This window comes from Hemicordylus capensis, chromosome 1 (genome assembly GCF_027244095.1).
Source record: "Hemicordylus capensis ecotype Gifberg chromosome 1, rHemCap1.1.pri, whole genome shotgun sequence".
NCBI lineage: Eukaryota > Metazoa > Chordata > Lepidosauria > Squamata > Cordylidae > Hemicordylus > Hemicordylus capensis.
The window spans coordinates 185442043-185460363 of NC_069657.1; the positions used below are offsets into that span (position 1 = coordinate 185442043).

Below are 18321 nucleotides of genomic sequence, written 5' to 3' on the forward strand. Positions count from 1 at the left end.
TCTTCAAGGTGTTTTGGAATTGCACCTAGGGTGCCAATTACTACTGGGATTATTTTGGTCTTCTTCTGTCTCAGCCTTTCAATTTCAATTTGTAGATCTTTGTATTTTGTGATTTTTTTTCTATTTATTTTTTTTCTATTCTGCTATCTCCTGGTATTGCTATGTCGATTATTTTGACTTGTTTTTCTTTCTTCTCTATATACAGTTATATATATATATATATATATATATATATATATATATATATATATATACACATACACACGCACACGCACACACAGTATAAAGTTATATCTGGTGTATTGTGTGGCAGATGTTTGTCTGTTTGTAGTCAGAACTCCATTATTATTATTGTTGTTGTTGTTGTTGTTGTTGTAATAGAAATCAAATGAATGAACGAATAAATAAATAAATAATATTTTATTCGCTTTCTATACCACCCATCTAAAAATGGCTCCGGGCAGTTTACACAGAGAAATAATAAATAAGATGGATCCCTGTCCCCAAAGGGCTCACAATCTATAAAAAGTAACATCAGATAGACACCAGCAACAGTCACTGGAGGTACTGTGCTGGCGGTGGATAGGGCCAGTATTACTGCTTAGTATTATTATTGTGTCTAGAATCTCATCTTGCATGTTTCCTGGAATTCTGCCATTATTTGCCAGCCTAATTACTGAAAGAAGCTCAAACAGATATGGTAGAAATGGGCAAGATAGTGAGATTTGAAGGGGGTTTACCATTTCTCCATTTTAGGCTCCTTAGTGATTCAGTGACATTAAAAATGAATGCAAATTATCTCCCAGCAATCTCTACAAAGAATACACTCAACTCCTCTGCAGTTCTGCTTATTTTAAGCCAATTTAGAAACCTTATTTGAAAACTTGTCAAAAGTTTTTTTGAATAGTCTAAGTCTGTATATTAGATTTCTAAGTTTTCCTGCCTCTCTAAATCAATAGTGATTTCATTTTGAAAAGTAATTATGTGCCTGCCATGGTTTACCTTGCACAGGTCCATGTTGACACCCTCTTTTAAAACTGTACTTCTCCAAATGTATCCTTAAGCTGTATATAAATATCATCTCAGAGACTTCTTAGTGTAGAACTTATACTTCAAGTATATGTAATTGTCATCTTTTCTCTGAGGGATGCTTTGCACGTGACAGTCTTCCTTCACTGAGACAATATCCATGCAGGAAAATCCATATATACACAGTCATATATGAATTTGAATATATTTCTATTTGGATGTGAATATGTGTGTCTGCATGTGGTTTTTCTTGGGCTCTCCACTGTTTGAGCTACCATTCTAATATGTAAACCACTCTTATTCAAATGTAGGTTTCATTGTTCTCGCCATTGCAATCACTGACATCTGGTGCTTCCAAAAAGTGTAAAGTGTATCCTCGAGTCAGTGTCGACTCCTGGCGACCACAGAGTCCAGTGGTTGTCTTTGGTAGAATACAGGAGGGGTTTACCATTGCCATCTCCTGGACAGTATGAGATGATGCCTTTTAGCATCTTTCCTATATTGCTGCTGCTCGATATAGGTGTTTCCCATAGTCTGGGAAACATACCAGCGGGGATTCAAACCAACAACCTCTGGCTTACTGGTCAAGTCATTTCCCTGCTTCACCATTAGGTGGCTCTCCAAAAAGTGTAGATATTACAAATCTTTCCCAAGCTACCAGACCACTCTTACTCACACGGTCTGGGAGGTCAGCAGGTGGAGGTAACAAAAACCACTTCATTAATGTAACTTACAAAGCTGTTTGACGTGCTTAAAAATCCCCTGCCAACAAGCAATGCCATCCATAAATGATAGTGGGCCACTGCAAATCAGCACAAACCAGAATGCCTCAGTGCTACAAACACAAAGCAGAGAAAAAGGTCATGTCACACAGAATAGGCATGATCTGATCAAGGAATTGAGCACATAGTAGACTTTCTAGAAAATGTATACTCCTTTCAGAGATGAGGAACATAGCACTAAAGTGCCATACATGACAACACACACATCCCTTTTTCTTCTCTCTCACCTACACATAGACAGGGCTCATATATACCACAACTAAGCACAATATCTGCTACTCAGAGAGGACAAACAAGGGAACTCTCTTGCTTTCTGCTTGTAACCATCCGAGAGACATTTGAGTGGCCACTGTTACAGAAAATTGCTGGACTAGATGGAGACAAACAACATGCCCAAGGATGCAAACTGAGTACAATACAGGTTGAGTCTCAGCCCTGAAATGTGAAACTGTTCCTTTTGACCTCATGCTTGCTGCTGCAATTTAAAAAATCCCAAATCTATCCTATTGCCTGCCCAACCAATGTGGCTCAATTCTCCTTGCTTCCTGATAAAGATGAGGGAATTGGCCAGCGAAGCAGGAAGGGCAAATGCTGTTGAGTTAATGGTCTGACCGACAGCCTGCCTCTGCCTCCACTACCACCCTGCCTGACCCCATGGCAAAACAGAGGCACCCATTTGGTGTCTGTACTTCTTTGCAGAGACCCCTATGAACCCTAGTTGCACTCTGCACTGGCACTGGTTCCAAGCAATTTACATGTTTAGAAATGTTTTCTCTTTTCAAGATCACATGTGTTCATAAGCTCTGCAGTGTTGCTAATGAGCTGCTACCAATTACAATGTTGTCTATGCTCTTCATAGGTCCACACGTACATATGGTTACATCACATAAGGCATAGAGGCGAGTCTCGCGATCGGTGAGACCCGCCTTCAGAGGGTTTGCAGGGAGAGCAGGCTTAGCCCGCTCTCCCCACAGATGATCTCCAGACAGCCCAGGGCGGCCGAATCAGTCGCCCACACGACTGCTGGCTCCGGTGGGGGCTGCAGTGATCGGGGGCCATGTGTCCCCCGGAAGTTCCAGGATGCCGTGCGTGGGGCATCCTGGAGAGAGACCCCCAGGGTCGGGAGGCTTGTTTCAGCCTCCCACTGGGGGTCTCATCATGTGTTGCCGCGGTGCGGAGCCATGCCTCAGCAATACACCTTCAAAAAGACGGGGTTAGTGGAGCACTTGCTCTGCTAACCTTGGCCTAAGGGGCAGGGGAATTAGGAGAGTTTGCTTCCGGGAGCCACACGGCTTCCGTGGCAGCAGACGATCAGCAAAAAGCAGGCAAGGCTCCCTTAACCCGCTTTTTGCTGATTGTGAGAAGCTCCTCATTATATTACCACTATGTTATATTACATCTGGTCAAAGACCATAATAAAGGATATACTATATATAAATGTTTGAAGTGGATTCATGCCATTTTTCCCTCTTCTAATATAATCCTGAATATTTTAGAGAGTGCTTAATTTTCTTTTTAATTTTATTTTCAGCCCTGATAATATGGGACTCCTGGACCCATCCACTAGTGATGGACGAGTGATTTTCTTCTTGCCATGGCAAAAGATGACTGTTGCTGGGACCACGGATACTCCAACTGAAGTCACACATCACCCAATTCCTACAGAAGAAGATATCAACTTCATTTTGACAGAAGTGCGCAACTATCTTAGCTGTGATGTTGAAGGTAGCTTTTCATTATGTTGGCTCTTGCTCCAAGAATGTGTTAGAGACCTGTACTCTTTAATGCATTCTTTCCATTCTTGGCTTTCAGACTCATGTGTGATGTTGTTTGCCTCCGATGTGCTTAAGAATGGCTGTGGGCCAGAAATGCCAATTTCGCAGGTCTGAACAAATGCAACTTAGGTGATTGTGTTGTGATAATTGTATACAACAGGCATAGTGGAACTGTGATTCTATCCCACCCTTCTCCAAGAAACCCAGAGCAGCCTTTTAGCATTGCAGCAGTTCAGCAAGGTAGGTTTAGGCTTTGAATCAGAGTCCTTTCATGAGGCAGTTTTACTTAACATCTGAATTCCTCTGATGTCCTGCTGGGATTTTCAACAGTAAACACACAAGAACATATACTTAATGGACTGCCTCTTCCCATATGATCCTGGCCATCCACTGAAGTCTACAGGGATGGCTGAAGTCAGCAGGTCCTTCTGTGTGTCCCATCATGTCTAAGCTATGGGTGACAAGACATAGGAGAGAGCCTTCCTTTCTGTAGCACAAAGGTTGTGGAAGTCCTTGCCCTGGGAGAGCCACCTGGCCTCCACTTTGATGACTTTCTGTAGGTAGCTGAATACTTTTTTCATTCTGTGAGATCAGCCACTCTGGTGATTCATTTTTTAGCTGATTCCCGTGAGGCATACGTTTGACTTCTATCCAGGTGCCTACATTCTGTTTGCTGCTGCTGTTTGTGTTTTTCTTTAGCTTGTCACATTGCATGTATATATATATTGATGTTAGCTGCTTTGAGCTTTTGTAATAGGAATGAAAAGGTTGGGTACATATCTTACAATTAAAAATCTATATATAAAGGGTAGACAGGGCTCCCTCAACATCCAGTGAACATACTCCGGGGAGCTTCAGTGGATATGTATCCACCACATATTTGGGTGATGCATATCTGCCCTTCCTGCTTCAGATTTGCTCTTGAAGACATGGCCCAGTTACAGTGTAAAAGTGAAGCAGTTTTATATAGGGATCTGAATCTGATAGATATATACTTTATTTACGGCCAATGGCCAAAACATCTGAATCTGGTTTCCTGCATGCAGGGCATGATGCGACAATGGATGATGACCACAGCTGGTCTGTTTCCTTGTCTGACAGATAGGGTTATGATCTTGCAGCAGTTCTTTTGCCCAGCACACATTTTATCTAGAAGAAATGGTATCTAGTTTGGCATAACTACTACTTGCATTTGCATCATTGTGAACCTAGTTTAGAATTGCATCTGACCAACAAGTATGGAATTCTGAGAGTCTTAATTATAACTACAAAAGAGGTTATATACCTGTAATCCACATTAAGTCATCTTGGACTTAAATTAGTATAGTTCCTGCCTTTCAACGAAAGAAGGCATTATAGACATAAGGAAATCCTTATCCATTTGTGATCCAGGTTTCATCGTGCATAGCTTCATTATTTTTGTTTTTAATGATTATTAAAAATAAAAAATTTCAATGGCTTCCACCCTCTGAAACCCTGAGGTAAAGCTATTCCCATTCTGTCCCCAACCCCAACAAGGTGACCATTAGGAACTGAAAATTCCACACGGTTGGTCTGATATGGGCCATTGAAGAGTCTTCTGATAATTGTCCAACCAGATCCAGTTTTAAGTATTAAGTGGCAGAAAAAGCTTCAGATTTCATTAGTAACGTCCTGAATCATCTGGTCCCTTTTAAAAATGATTCTATAAAAAGGCGTGAACTCTGAGTTGCCGTTTGTAGGTGTTGACAGAGGCAGAATATTCATATTCGGAAACATCCTCTTCACAGACTGAAAATTTTAGATTGCTTGTTTGTTCTTCCTTGAAATGGGTAATTGATAGTTCTGTTATTGTTGTAGCCATTAAAGAAAAATGGTCTACAGGAGGAGAAAAAAACCCTATCATTAGGTCCCTCGTGCAGAAATTAATAAAAGAGCTGTGGTTTGTCAGACAGGGTGGTTGGTTACACTAAGCTATGGCTTGGAGAATTGATTAAGACAGAATTTTTGCAGGGCAGTTCTGCAAAAGTAGTTTTCTTTAGTGGTTAATGCATTTGAAAGTAAGCAACCTGGGTTGCACACTGTTTTCCACATGTGTAATTAGTCGTGTTTATAGATTGTCTGTTAGAGAATTAACAATGGTGCTGGCCATATCAACTCGCTGCAGACCTCCCTTTTTGCTGCCAAAGACAGTGGCAGGGTTATCAACTTACACAGGCTTGGATGTGTTCCAGCTGTTTAATTATAGTGTCACACATGCTGCTTTTTCTAGTTTCATTAATTTATAAATGTAATATGGTATCTTATTTCTGTGATTAGCACTTCATTTTGGTGGGTTAAACATGCTGGCAGAACAACATTGATTTCTCAGATCTATTCTCTGTTCTTCCAGGATATTTTTACAAGGCATTATTGATTTTTCTGTTAACACTCCTGTGAAAGCAGTATCTTAAAAACATACACTCCCCTAAAAGCTTTTGTGTGTGATGGTTTTTATCCACTGTTAAGTAAGATCCCCAAATTAGTTTACAGATGTTCTTAGTTGGGATTTAATGTAGGAGAGCTGAATAGGAAAAGATACTTATTTTGTATGAAAGGAGTATAGAGGTAAGGAAATGAAGGCCTCTGTTTGGCTGTTTGTTTTTAAATGGGTACATAAATGTTTGTGTTGGATGAGTACCAGTGCATTCACTTATTTTCTTATTTATGTTAAAAGCAACTCCAAAATAGCTTGGGAATATATCACTGGTCACTGATAACTGTCCAGAAAATGCCCCCACCGAAATGTACATGCTTTTATTGTTAGCGGTGCTGGTCATGCTTTGAGGGCTACTTTAGGTCTTTTCCAGTGTAGAAATGGAAGAACTATGGAAATTTGCAGAACTAGTTTGACTGGAGAGCACGTGGTGGGACACAAAATGGAATGTCTATACTTGCCACTATGGGTTCCTGTTCTGCTAGATGAGAGACTTTGCAAATTACATAGCCAACTCTGAAACCTATGTAAACTGAGCGTACTGTAATAGGCCAGACTTGGCCTATTATAACCTTGATCATAATCTTGGAAATTGAAAGAAAAATGCCATTCAGATGTATGAGTTGCATGAGATTTGTGTATGAGATATTTAACATCACATTTCAAGGTCTGACCACTCTGTGTCTGCCTGTTGGCTTGGTTATTGAGGATAGGGCAATTACAATATTTGTTAACATCTATATGGTTAGGAGTATCTGTGTTTAAATGAATGTGATCATCCCAACTAACATGAAGCATGTGAAAACTGCTGTCCAGCAGACAGTTGTTTGAAATGTAATTATTTTCTTCCTGTTAGCAGGTCCATCAGCCTCCCCTTTTTCATAACTATTAAGGTCCTTCCACATTAATTTTATTATGCATTTTTATCCTGCCATTCTCCAAAAGAACCCAGGGCAGTAAATGTTTCCTGCACACTCCCATTGTATCTGTAGCCCTGTGAAGCAGCTTAGGATGATGAGAGACAAGTCACCAGTCAACAAGTCGCCAGCCACTTCATGCCAGAGCTGAGATTTGAACCTGGCTCTCTTTTGTCCGAAAGTAACATGCTTGTCATAAGAACAGACCTGCTGGATCAGGCCCAAGGCCCATCTAGTCCAGCATCCTGTTTCACACAGTGGCCCACCAGATGCATCTGGGAAGCCCACAGGCAAGAGATGAAGGTATGCCCTCTCTGCTGTTGCTTCCATGCAATTGATATTCAGAGGCATCTTGAGCCTGGAAGCAGCTTATAGCCATCGAGGCTAGTAGCCATTGATAGATCTGTCCTCCATGAATTTGTCTATTATTATTATAATTATTATTAATTATTATTTTACACAGTCAGACAGGTGTTATTGACTGGTTTGTTTTATCCAGACATCGAGTCCTTCCCAAGGACCTGGGATGCCCGAATTTTGTTATCAATATTATTGTTATTATTATAGATATCGTCGCAGAATATAGGCTGTTCCCAGTAAAGCTGCTTTTTGTAATTGGCTGGTGGTGATTTCTGTGGCCCCTATGGTGTTGAGGTGCTCTTCAAGGTCTTTTGGAACTGCACCCAGGGCGCCAATGACCACTGGGATTATTTGAGTCTTTTTCTGCCACAGCCTTTCAGTTTCAATTTGTAGATCTTTGTATTTGGTGATTTTTTCTATTTCTTTTTCTTCTATTCTGCTATCCCCTGGTATTGCTATGTCGATTATTTTGACTTGTTTTTCTTTCTTCTCGACTACAGTTATATCTGGTGTATTGTGTGGCAGATGTTTGTCTGTTTGTAGTCGGAAGTCCCATAATATTTTTACATCTTCATTTTCTTCAACTTTTTCTATTATTATTATTATTATTATTATTATTATTATTATTATTATTATTATTATTAACATTTTATATCCCGCTCTTCCTCCAAGGAGCCCAGAGCGGTGTACTACATAAGTTTCTCCTCACAACAACCCTGTGAAGTAGGTTAGGCTGAGAGAGAAGTGACTGGCCCAGTCACCCAGCAAGTCTCATGGCTGAATGGGGATTTGAACTCAGGTCTCCCTGGTCCTAGTCCAGCATTCTAACCACTACACCATGCTGGCTCTCTTTTAAAGCTATCCAAATGGCCATCACAACAACAAACATTTTGTTTATGCACTGTGTGAAAAAAATACTTTCTTTTGTTCCTAAATTTCCTGGCCATCAGTTTCATGGGATCACCTGTCCCAGTGTTGTGTTAGAGGAAGAAAAAATCCCCCCCTTCTTTCTCCACACTATGCTTAATTATATAAACCTCTTTCATCTCTCCCCTTAGTTGTCCTTTTTCTAAACTAAAAAGCCCCAGATGATGTAGCCCTGCCTCATAAAAAAGGTGTTCTAGGTCCCTGATCATCTTGGTTTCCCTCTTCTGCACCTTTTTCCAATTCTACAATTGGAAAATTGAGACACAGTGACCAGAACTGTACATAGTACTCCAAATGAGGCTACATCATAGATCTGTATAAAGGCATTATAATATTAGCAGTTTTGTTCTCAATTCCCTTCTTAATGGTCCCAAGCATGGGATTTGCTTCTTTTTGCACCTGCCACACACTAAGTTGACACTTTCAATGAACTGTCCACCAGCTCAACAAGCTCAGAACGGAATGCTAAATCTGCTGAATGTTCCGTTGGAATAAATGTGCGAGCCAGTTGTTCCAAGAGAACAACCCCATTCCGCATCAGAACATTCCAAACGCCATTTTAGAATCCAAAATGGTGCTCTTCTGGCCTCTGCACATGCACAGTGGCCATTTGTGTGGGTGTGCTGACCATGCAAATGGCCGCCGTCCGTGTGCAGAAGTCAGAAGAGCACCATTTTGGATTCTAAAATGGCTCTTGGAACACTCTGAATGTTGGGCTGCTCTGAGCTCTGAACAGGCCCTTCCTTTGAATACTCAAAATGGCCCGTTTTGAGGTGGAACGTTCCAAGTGCATAACATTCTGCATATCTCTAATGTGAAGTTGGGGTTTTTGCCACAATGTGCATCACTTTACATTTACTTTGAACTACATTTGCCATTTTGTTGCCCATTCGCCCAGTTTGGAGAGATCCTTTTGGAGCTCCTCACAATCTGTTTTTGATTTCACTAGCGTAAACGGTTTAGTGCAGGGGTGTCAAACTGTGGCCCTCCAGATGTTGTTGGCCTACAACTCCCATCATCCCCATTCACCATGGCCAGTAGCCAGGGATGATGGGAGTTGTAGGCCAGCAACATCTGGAGGACCTCAGTTTGACACCCCTGGCTTTAGTGTCATCTGCAGATTTGGCAGCCTCAGTGCTTACCCCAACTTCTAGATCATTTATGAATGAATTAAAAAGCACTGCTCCTAGCACAGATGCTTAGGGGAACCCTACTTCCTGTTTCCCGCCATTGTGAAAAATGTTAATTTATTCCTCCCCTTTGTTTGTTGTCCTTTACCCAGTTTCCAATCCACACATGAACCTGCCACCACCCCATCCCGTGATTGCTGTGTTTACACCTCCTCTACGGGAGGAGAGCTGGTCTTGTGGTAGCAAGCATGAATTGTCCTTTGCTAAGCAGGGTCTGCCCTGGTTTGCATTTGAATGGGAGCCATATGTGAGCACTGTAAGATATTCCTCCTCAGGGGATGGGTCCGCTCTGGGAAGAGCATCTGCATGCTTGCATGCAGAGGGTTCCAAGTTCCCTCCCTGGCATCTCCAGATAGGGCTAAGAGAGACTCCTGCCTGCAACCTTGGAGAAGCCGCTGCCAGTCTTTGTAAACAATATGGACCAATAGTCTGACTCGGTAGAAGGCAGCTTCCTATCTACTCAAGATCCTTTGATGAGGAATTTTGTTAAAAGCCTTTTGGGAGTCTAAGTATGCTTTATCAACAGGATCACCTTTATCCACATGCCTACTGATACACTCAAAGAACTCCAGAGGGCATCAAGAAGTTAGAGAGGCAAGAGTTTCCTTTGCAGAATCCATGCTAGTTCTCCTTGAGCAAGGCCCATTTTTTAAAATAAGTTTAACAGTTTTATCCTAAAGTGTGCTTTCCATCAATTTACTTGAACAGACATTAAACTAACTGGCCTGTAATTATCCAGATCTCCCCACCCCCCAAGATATCTTTCTGAAAATTGGTGTTATATTGGCTACTTTCCAGTCCACTGGTACAGAGCCTGATTGTAGGTACAAGTTAAATATTTTTTTCTAGGAGGTCAGCAATTTCACATCTGAGTTCTTTAAGAACCCTTAGTGGATGCCATCTGGCAGTTTTTGTTTTAAATTTCCCAAGACCGTTTAGAACATCGTTACCTCTGATGCAGTTCTTCAGCCTCCTTCCCTGAGGAGCTCAGTTCAGGTATGCACTCAATATTCTCTGCTGTGAAGACAGATGCAAAGAGTCATTCAGCTTCTCTGCAATCTCCATGTCCTCCTTAATAATTCCTCTTACTCCCTCGTCATCTAGCGGTCCAAATGCCTCCCTGGCAGGTTTCTTGCTTCTGATGTATTTAAATAAGTTTTTATTATTCCCCTTGATGCTTTTAGCTGTATGTTCCTCAAACTCTCTTTTGAGCCCCTTATTGTCAGCTTGCATTTCTTTTGCCAGAGTTTGTGTTCATTTATGTTCTCTTCATTTGGGCTGTTCTCTTCAGTTTCCTGAAAGAAGTAGTCTTGACTATTATGGCTTCCCTGACTCTACCTGTTAGCCACACTGGCTTCTTCCTGGACTTGTCCACTACATCACATTGGCTTTGGTGTCACTTTGACTTCATATTCTTGGAGCTGGTTCAGAACTTGACCACTACACCAATATCCTTCACATGATGGGACATGGACAGTTAGGAGGATTGTACATAGGAAGAAGTAATGTGCCAAATGGATCCATATGGCAATCACTTGTGTTTTTGCTTTCTTCCTTCTCTTGGGCGGGTGGTTGTGGTATAAAAATTAACAATGGAAGTTGGGTAAATCACGTGTATACTTGTACACACATGGGATAGTCTCTCATGTTCCTTCCTACACCTGGTACCTAATGTTTGTGATTCCAAGACTGTTCCTTTCTCCTACTCACCATATGTGGGATATTACTCTAATGATCAACTTCTGAACTGGCTCTCAGATTGCTGTGACTCATAACGATCTGTTTTTATGAAATGTCTTACAGCATTTGCAGGGAACTCTTTACTGCCTGCTTCCCTGCTTGAGATATTGAGAAGGGTTCTAATGGGGGATGGTGAACTCTAGTGTACCAAACAGAATCTTAGGCTGTCTCAATTAAGTTGTCAGAATAAATGACACATTTTGTGATACTAAGTATGATGCTTTACTTTTGCTCATTAAACCTGTCTCTCTCAGCTTCCATTGGGAAATCTCCCTTCTTTTAAATTAGGCAGGAGAAGGACATGAACTGAATTTTGTTTGAATGTCTTAGTTTTGGAAAACACTGAGCCAAATTAGGTGATGGTTTGTTATGCCTCTGAAACATCTTGAGAGAAACAGCTTAATAGCTTATTCTGAGCTATGTTTCCTTTTAGCAGCTAGGTTTTTGAACTAGTGACATTCTTTCCAAAAAGCATTCTTTTTTCCATTTGCCTGGGTATTTTGTACTTTCAATGTTCCTGTCTGACTGTCTGTCTATCTAAGCCTTAGGTGGTACATAGCAAGCCCCCGCCCATGCAGCGCTAAGCTCATGCGTGGTGAGAGAGAGCTGGGGCAGCATGATGGCGGTGGCAGAAGTGGGCAGCTCGGGGGTGGCCGGGGAACTGGAGGAGTCCAACAGGGCAGCCGAGGAGGAGGAGGAGCAGGACAGTGACAGAGGAGGGAGGCCCAAGGTGAAGGCGGTGCAGGGAGGGAAAGCTTGGGGGCAGCCGGGGAACTGGAGGAGTCCGATGGAGCACCTGGTGCCGCCTCCAGAGATGAAGAGGAGGACAAGGAAGAGCAAGAGGGTGGCAGAGGAGGGAGCCGTGAGGAGGAGAAGGTGGCACAAGGAAGGAAAGTCGTTCTGCTGTTGCTGCACTGAAGGGTGAGAAGGTCTCTGGGATGAGGGGGCTGTGGCGGGGGGCAAGGGGAGCAGATGCTTTGCGCCGGCCAAGCTAGTCTGTATTATTGCCCCCACGACTGTTCTTTAGGCTTCTAACCCTGTTTACAATGCGTTACAGTTCCTATTAAGATAAGAGGGTCTGAGAGTAAATGTTAAGTTAGATAAAGGAAAGTTCATAAGTAAATAAAAATAAAGAAGGGAGGTGTGCATTAATGAGAGGAAAGATGCAAAGATAGTTTACTGTGTTTTTAGAAACGCGTGTTTCAAGCTTGCAGGACCAAATTGACTAGACAAGGGGCATTCTTCCCTCAGTTTTCCCCTTTGAACAAAGTACCTTTCATATATGTGTGACAGGTTTAGCCATTCTTTAGCCACTCCTCTCCCATGTTTACTTTGGGTTGCCACCAATACACAGTGCTGGAGGGATACAGCTGAAGTGGTTACTACAGTTGTAAATAATATGATCTAGCATTTGGAGTGAAGAATAGAGCATTACAACTGTTATATGGAGAAACAGCTGCATTTGGTGTTTCCTTTTATTTATTACACTGGTGTCCCATCCTTTCTCCAAACAGCTGAACATGGCATTGTTGTCACACAACCACACTGGGTTGGTTCAGACACAGTATTCTCTTACCTTCCAAATCATGGCTATTGGCCATGGAGGCTAGGGATTGTGGGAGTTGTAGTCTAAAAACAGCTGTGGGGGGGTCTACAGGTGAAACTCGAAAAATTAGAATATCGTGCAAAAGTTCATTAATTTCAGTAATGCAAATTAAAAGGTGAAACTGATATATGAGATAGACGCATTACATGCAAAGCGAGATAAGTCAAGCCTTAATTTGTTATAATTGTGATGATCATGGCGTACAGCTCATGAGAACCCCAAATCCACAATCCCAGAAAATTAGAATATTACATGAAACCAATAAAACAAGGATTGTCAATAGAACAATATCGGACCTCTGAAAAGTATAAGCACGCATATGTATTCAGTACTTGGTTTGGGCCCCTTTTGCAGCAATTACTGCCTCAATGCGGCATGGCATGGATGCTATCAGCCTGTGGCACTGATGAGGTGTTATGGAAGACCAGGATGCTTCAATAGCGGCCTTCAGCTCTTCTGCATTGTTTGGTCTCATGTCTCTCATCCTTCTCTTGGCAATGCCCCATAGATTCTCTATGGGGTTCAGGTCAGGCGAGTTTGCTGGCCAATCAAGCACAGTAATCCCATGGTCATTGAACCAGGTTTTGGTACTTTTGGCAGTGTGGGCAGGTGCCAAGTCCTGCTGGAAAATGAAGTCAGCATCCCCATACAGCTCGTCTGGGGAAGGAAGCATGAAGTGCTCCAAAATCTCCTGATAGATGGCTGCGTTGACCCTGGACTTAATGAAGCACAGTGGACCAACACCAGCAGATGACATGGCTCCCCAAATCAACACAGACTGTGGAAACTTCACACTGGACTTCAAGCATCTTGCATTGTGTGCCTCTCCATTCTTCCTCCAGACTCTGGGTCCTTGGTTTCCAAATGAGATGCAAAAGTTGCTCTCATCAGAAAAGAGGACTTTGGACCACTGAGCAACAGACTAGTTCTTTTTTTCTTGAGCCCAGGTAAGACACTTCTGACGTTGTTTGTTGTTCAGGAGCGGCTTGACAAGAGGAATACGACATTTGAAGCCCATGTCCAGGATCCGTCTGTGTGTGGTGGCTCTTGATGCACTAACTCCAGCCTCAGTCCACTCCTTGTGAAAGTCCCTAACACTTTTGAATGGCCTTTTCCAGACAATCCTCTCCAGGCTGCGGTCATCCCTGCTGCTTGTGCACCTTTTTCTTCCACACTTTCCCCTTCCACATAACTTTCTATTAATGTGCTTTGATACAGCACTTTGGGAGCATCCAACTTCTTTTGCAATTACCTTTTGAGGCTTTCCCTCCTTATGGAGGGTGTCAATGATGGTTTTCTGCACAACTGTCAAGTCAGCAGTCTTTCCCATGATTGTGATTCCTAATGAACCAGACTGAGAGACCATTTAAAGGCTCAGGAACCCTTTGCAGGTGTTATGGATTGATTAGCTGATTGGAGTGGGACACCTGGAGCCTAGACTGTTGAACCTTTTCACAATATTCTAATTTTCTGGGATTGTGGATTTGGGGTTCTCATGAGCTATACGCCATGATCATCACAATTATAACAAATTAAGGCTTGACTTATCTCGCTTTGCATGTAATGTGTCTATCTCATATATCAGTTTCATCTTTTAATTTGCATTACTGAAATTAATGAACTTTTGCACGATATTCTAATTTTTTGAGTTTCACCTGTAAGTTGAGAAGGCCTGCTCTAAATGATGCTTTGGAAGATTGTGAACTGAAGGAGACTGACTTGTTCAGGGCTACCTTGTGAGCTTGATGGCTGAGTGAGGATTTGTACCTGGGTTTCCCGTATGCACATTCTGCAGTCCAGCCACTGTGTCACATGAGCTTTTTAAACTTGTGTTCTACACATGATCTTCTCCATGGCTGTGCCAGTGTTAGTTTAGGGCAGAAATAAAGAGGTCATTAAATTTACCTTGCATTATCCTTTGAACTAATATCTGTTACATTTTGAGGATGTGTCTCTTTTGCCATCCTGAGAAAAATGTATCCGAAGCTAGTAAATGGTTAAAGTAAGATTTTTAACGAAAAGGAAAAGCAACTGCACCCTTGCTACACATTGAGAGGGGTATTTGGAGGTGGTCCAAAGGAAACTGAGAAACTTGAGAACTCAAAAAATCCAAACAGAAGGCTTAAAGTATGAAAACAGAGTCATTTCAAATGTCCTTGAAGACCCACTGACACATCCTCTGTCCTGCAAAAGCCTGCAGAAAACCATTACAGCATCCCTTCCCAAGGTCCAGCCAGAGCAAATACTGAACCTCTCAAGGCCAGTTCAAATGGTTACTTTGTGCACAGTCAGCTAAGTCGCGACTGCACCATGCATGTGTCAAATGGCACATCTGAATTAGTTCTCATGCATCATGATTTTACATGCCTCTGTTCCCCAGCCACAATAGGAAGGTTTTCAATATTGTCCAAGACTGAAGTTTGGCCTTGTTTAGGAGCAAAGCTTGTAGATGTTCACCGTGTGCATGGAGCACCCGTGGCCGAAAAATGAGTGTCTAGGGAACTGGTCCTTCATCCTCAGTTGCCAGCATCCTTTCTATGGGAGAAAGTTAAGGGCAGGAAGCTTCTTGCATTGAAAGGTGATTGTCTCTCAGTCTACTCATATTAAAATAAGCACTCTTGCGGTGATGGTCCCAAATGTTTACACCCCATCCAGTAATTTTGGGATTTCTTCACACCACACATTCCTCTGTAAGTTGCTATGACCTTTGATCAATTGGGTGGGGCGGGGGCTACAAAATATCTGGTTCAATCAGATGCACAAAAATCATTCCATTCTCAAAGTTACTTGCATATAAAATAGGAAAAGACATAGTGAAATTTGGGCTTTTGGATTGGTGATATTTTTAAATAAATTCATCATAACAAACAGTGGCATTGTATATATTGCATCTGTCTCAAGCAGTAAGCATGGCTAGAAACAATTTTAATGGAGATTTTCAGGTCTTTAATGAGAGACAAAAGTGAGACAATAGCTGTATGTTATATGCGCTACTGCAGTTTACTTTCCAGCATCTATTGATATTTGAGTGTGATGGGCAATTTTCTAACAGGTGTATTTGAGATACCTGTACACGAGGTTGGCATAAATAGAATATAGCATCAGCCGCTCAGCTGGGGTGAGTAGCTGCTGAATGGCTAGAAAATGCATGTTTCTTCTTGAAAGCCTCTGGACAACAGATTTTTAAAAACTTTTAAAAATTAGTGCAGCATGAAGGCCTAGTGGCTGTCAGATTTTGAATCCAGAAAATGTTGGCTTCTGAATTCCCCCTGATCTACAGTTGTTGTTGTTGTTTTGCATTTGGGGCAATTTTTTCCCCATTTTCTTGGTTTCTAGATTTATTACAGTGTAAATTCTCACCGATTGCTTAAGAATTGGGCTTTGTTGGAGCAAAAGATGCAATTGATTTTGAACCCTCCCCGCTCTCTCTCCCTCCCTTTTTTTTTTTGCCTTTATGTGATTCATATTTGAGGAGCTGGCAACGTTATTTCTCCAAAAAGGTCTTTAAGGGATTGTGGTGAGCTTTCTCCTTTTGTCCAGTATCTAGGTTCCTGGGCACTTAAGAAATACTGGGCAATGTCCAGACTAAATGTGTCATGACTAAGTCCCGTTGAAGTGTAATAGATCTTTTATTAGTCATAACATGTTTCATTGATTTCAGTAGTGCTTAGTCATGACTAGTCTGGATGCTGCCCACTGTTTTAAAAAACCTTTCACAAGAAGGCATTTCTAATGGGATTTTTCTTTTCTTTCTTTTCCCTCAATGACAGTGAGGAGAGGAGATGTCCTGGCAGCATGGAGTGGGATTCGCCCCCTTGTGACAGACCCCAATTCTAAAGATACCCAATCCATATCTCGGAATCATGTGGTGCATGTTAGTGACAGTGGCCTTGTGACTATAGCAGGTACTAACATTTTATTTTGACCTCTTATTTCTCATTATGTCATTCGAATCCTTCATGAGTGCTGTGACAGTGTTCTAGCACCAGGCTTTGAAGGAAGCCCATGGGATACTTAGGTTGAAATTTTCAATTCTGAAAATGCAAGGGTGAGTGTGTTAAGGATTACAGGTTTAATACAGTGTGTTTTCAAAATAAAATATTGTTTGGGTAGGATTAGAAATTATGGATGAGTACACTGACAGTACTCATGTTCTTTAATGTTTTCAGGTGGGAAATGGACAACCTATCGCTCAATGGCACAGGACACCATTGATGCTGCTATAAAAGCTCATGGCCTTCAGGCAGGTTCCTGTAAGACAGTAGGTCTCTTTCTACAGGGTGCAGAAGGTTGGAGCCCTACCCTTTATATTCGACTAGTTCAAGATTATGGACTTGAATGTGAGGTGAGGCTTGTGGCATGACTGTTTTAGTACTTTAAAATATTTCAGGATAAAAATATTTTAGTACTCCAGTTGAGAACACCCCCTATTTTGCTCTTCAAATTGGCCAATCCGTATCTCATTCAATAGATATCATTGCTTGATTTGGTTGTTTTTGTTTAAAAGATGCATTATGGGTTTAAGACTTGGCTATAAATCGGTTGTTTGACTGTCAAGGGTGGGGGGAAAGGAATCCTAATCCAAGACTGTTCATGTTCATTATTCTGGCTACTTTGTAAACCTGATTTTTATAACCCCAGTTCGTGTGTATACACAGTGTAGGCATTTTGGCGTCTCACGCCCAAGTAAATGTATTCTCCAAATGTGATCACCATAGTGGAAACCAGAAGCATCATTATTCACTGTTCCACTTTTACATGCATACCAAGCAGCATTAATGTTGGCCTAAGCATTCCCAGTGTGAGGAGTTGCCTCCCACACAATCCAGCTCTTAATATCTTCTTCAGCCTATTAGTTACAGGCAACGGGAGAACTGACAAGAACTGCTGTTGTCTTGATTCAGCCATATTCTAGGAAATCCGGTGATAAAACAGTTGATTTAATGTGCTCTCAATTCTATAGGTTGCTCAGCACCTTGCAAATACATATGGTGGCAAGGCTCTTGAAGTGGCAAAGTTAGCCCAAGTTACTGGAAAGAGGTGGCCTATTGTTGGAAAACGCCTTGTATCGGAGTTTCCTTACATTGAGTCTGAGGTATGATCGAGAAACCTTTGAGGAGTTTCTCTTTTTGCTTTCTTTTGTTTTAATTGCTGTTTTGTTTTTGTTTTTTTAAATTAGCTTTCTCTGTCTACTAGCAATTGAGGGTTAGTGTAGTGTAGTAGCAAAGAAACTGAGACGTGAGCAAAGAAGTCTGTTGTTCAAGTCTCAGCCTAGCCATTAATCACAGGGTTGCCTTATGCTTTCAGCCTCAGTACCCAACCTGCACTATGGGAATATTATTTCTGATCTGCCATAAAGGGCTGTTGTAATATTTACTTGGATAACATATAACAAGTATGCTTAAACACTCTTAATGCTAGTTATTATTTAATTGATCCCTGTGTCTATCAATTATGTGGGTCCGATTGTATGCACTGGAAAAGAGACAGTGGTGGATCACTCCATCAGGTCCTGTATTTGAATTGCAGGTGGTGTAGAG

At 41.7% G+C, this 18321-nt stretch overlaps 1 protein-coding gene across 8 annotated transcripts in view; it reads left to right on the forward strand.

Moving 5' to 3' along the window:
* The window catches only part of GPD2 (glycerol-3-phosphate dehydrogenase 2), a 128589-nt gene that overhangs the window by 93922 nt on the left and 16346 nt on the right, over positions 1 to 18321 (forward strand). For all 8 annotated transcript variants that reach the window (XM_053283230.1, XM_053283233.1, XM_053283231.1 and 5 more), the window contains 4 exons: positions 3343 to 3536; positions 16552 to 16686; positions 16951 to 17126; positions 17745 to 17876. In XM_053283230.1, coding sequence (XP_053139205.1) covers positions 3343 to 3536; positions 16552 to 16686; positions 16951 to 17126; positions 17745 to 17876 — 637 coding nt within the window. The remainder of the gene's footprint in view (positions 1 to 3342; positions 3537 to 16551; positions 16687 to 16950; positions 17127 to 17744; positions 17877 to 18321) is intronic.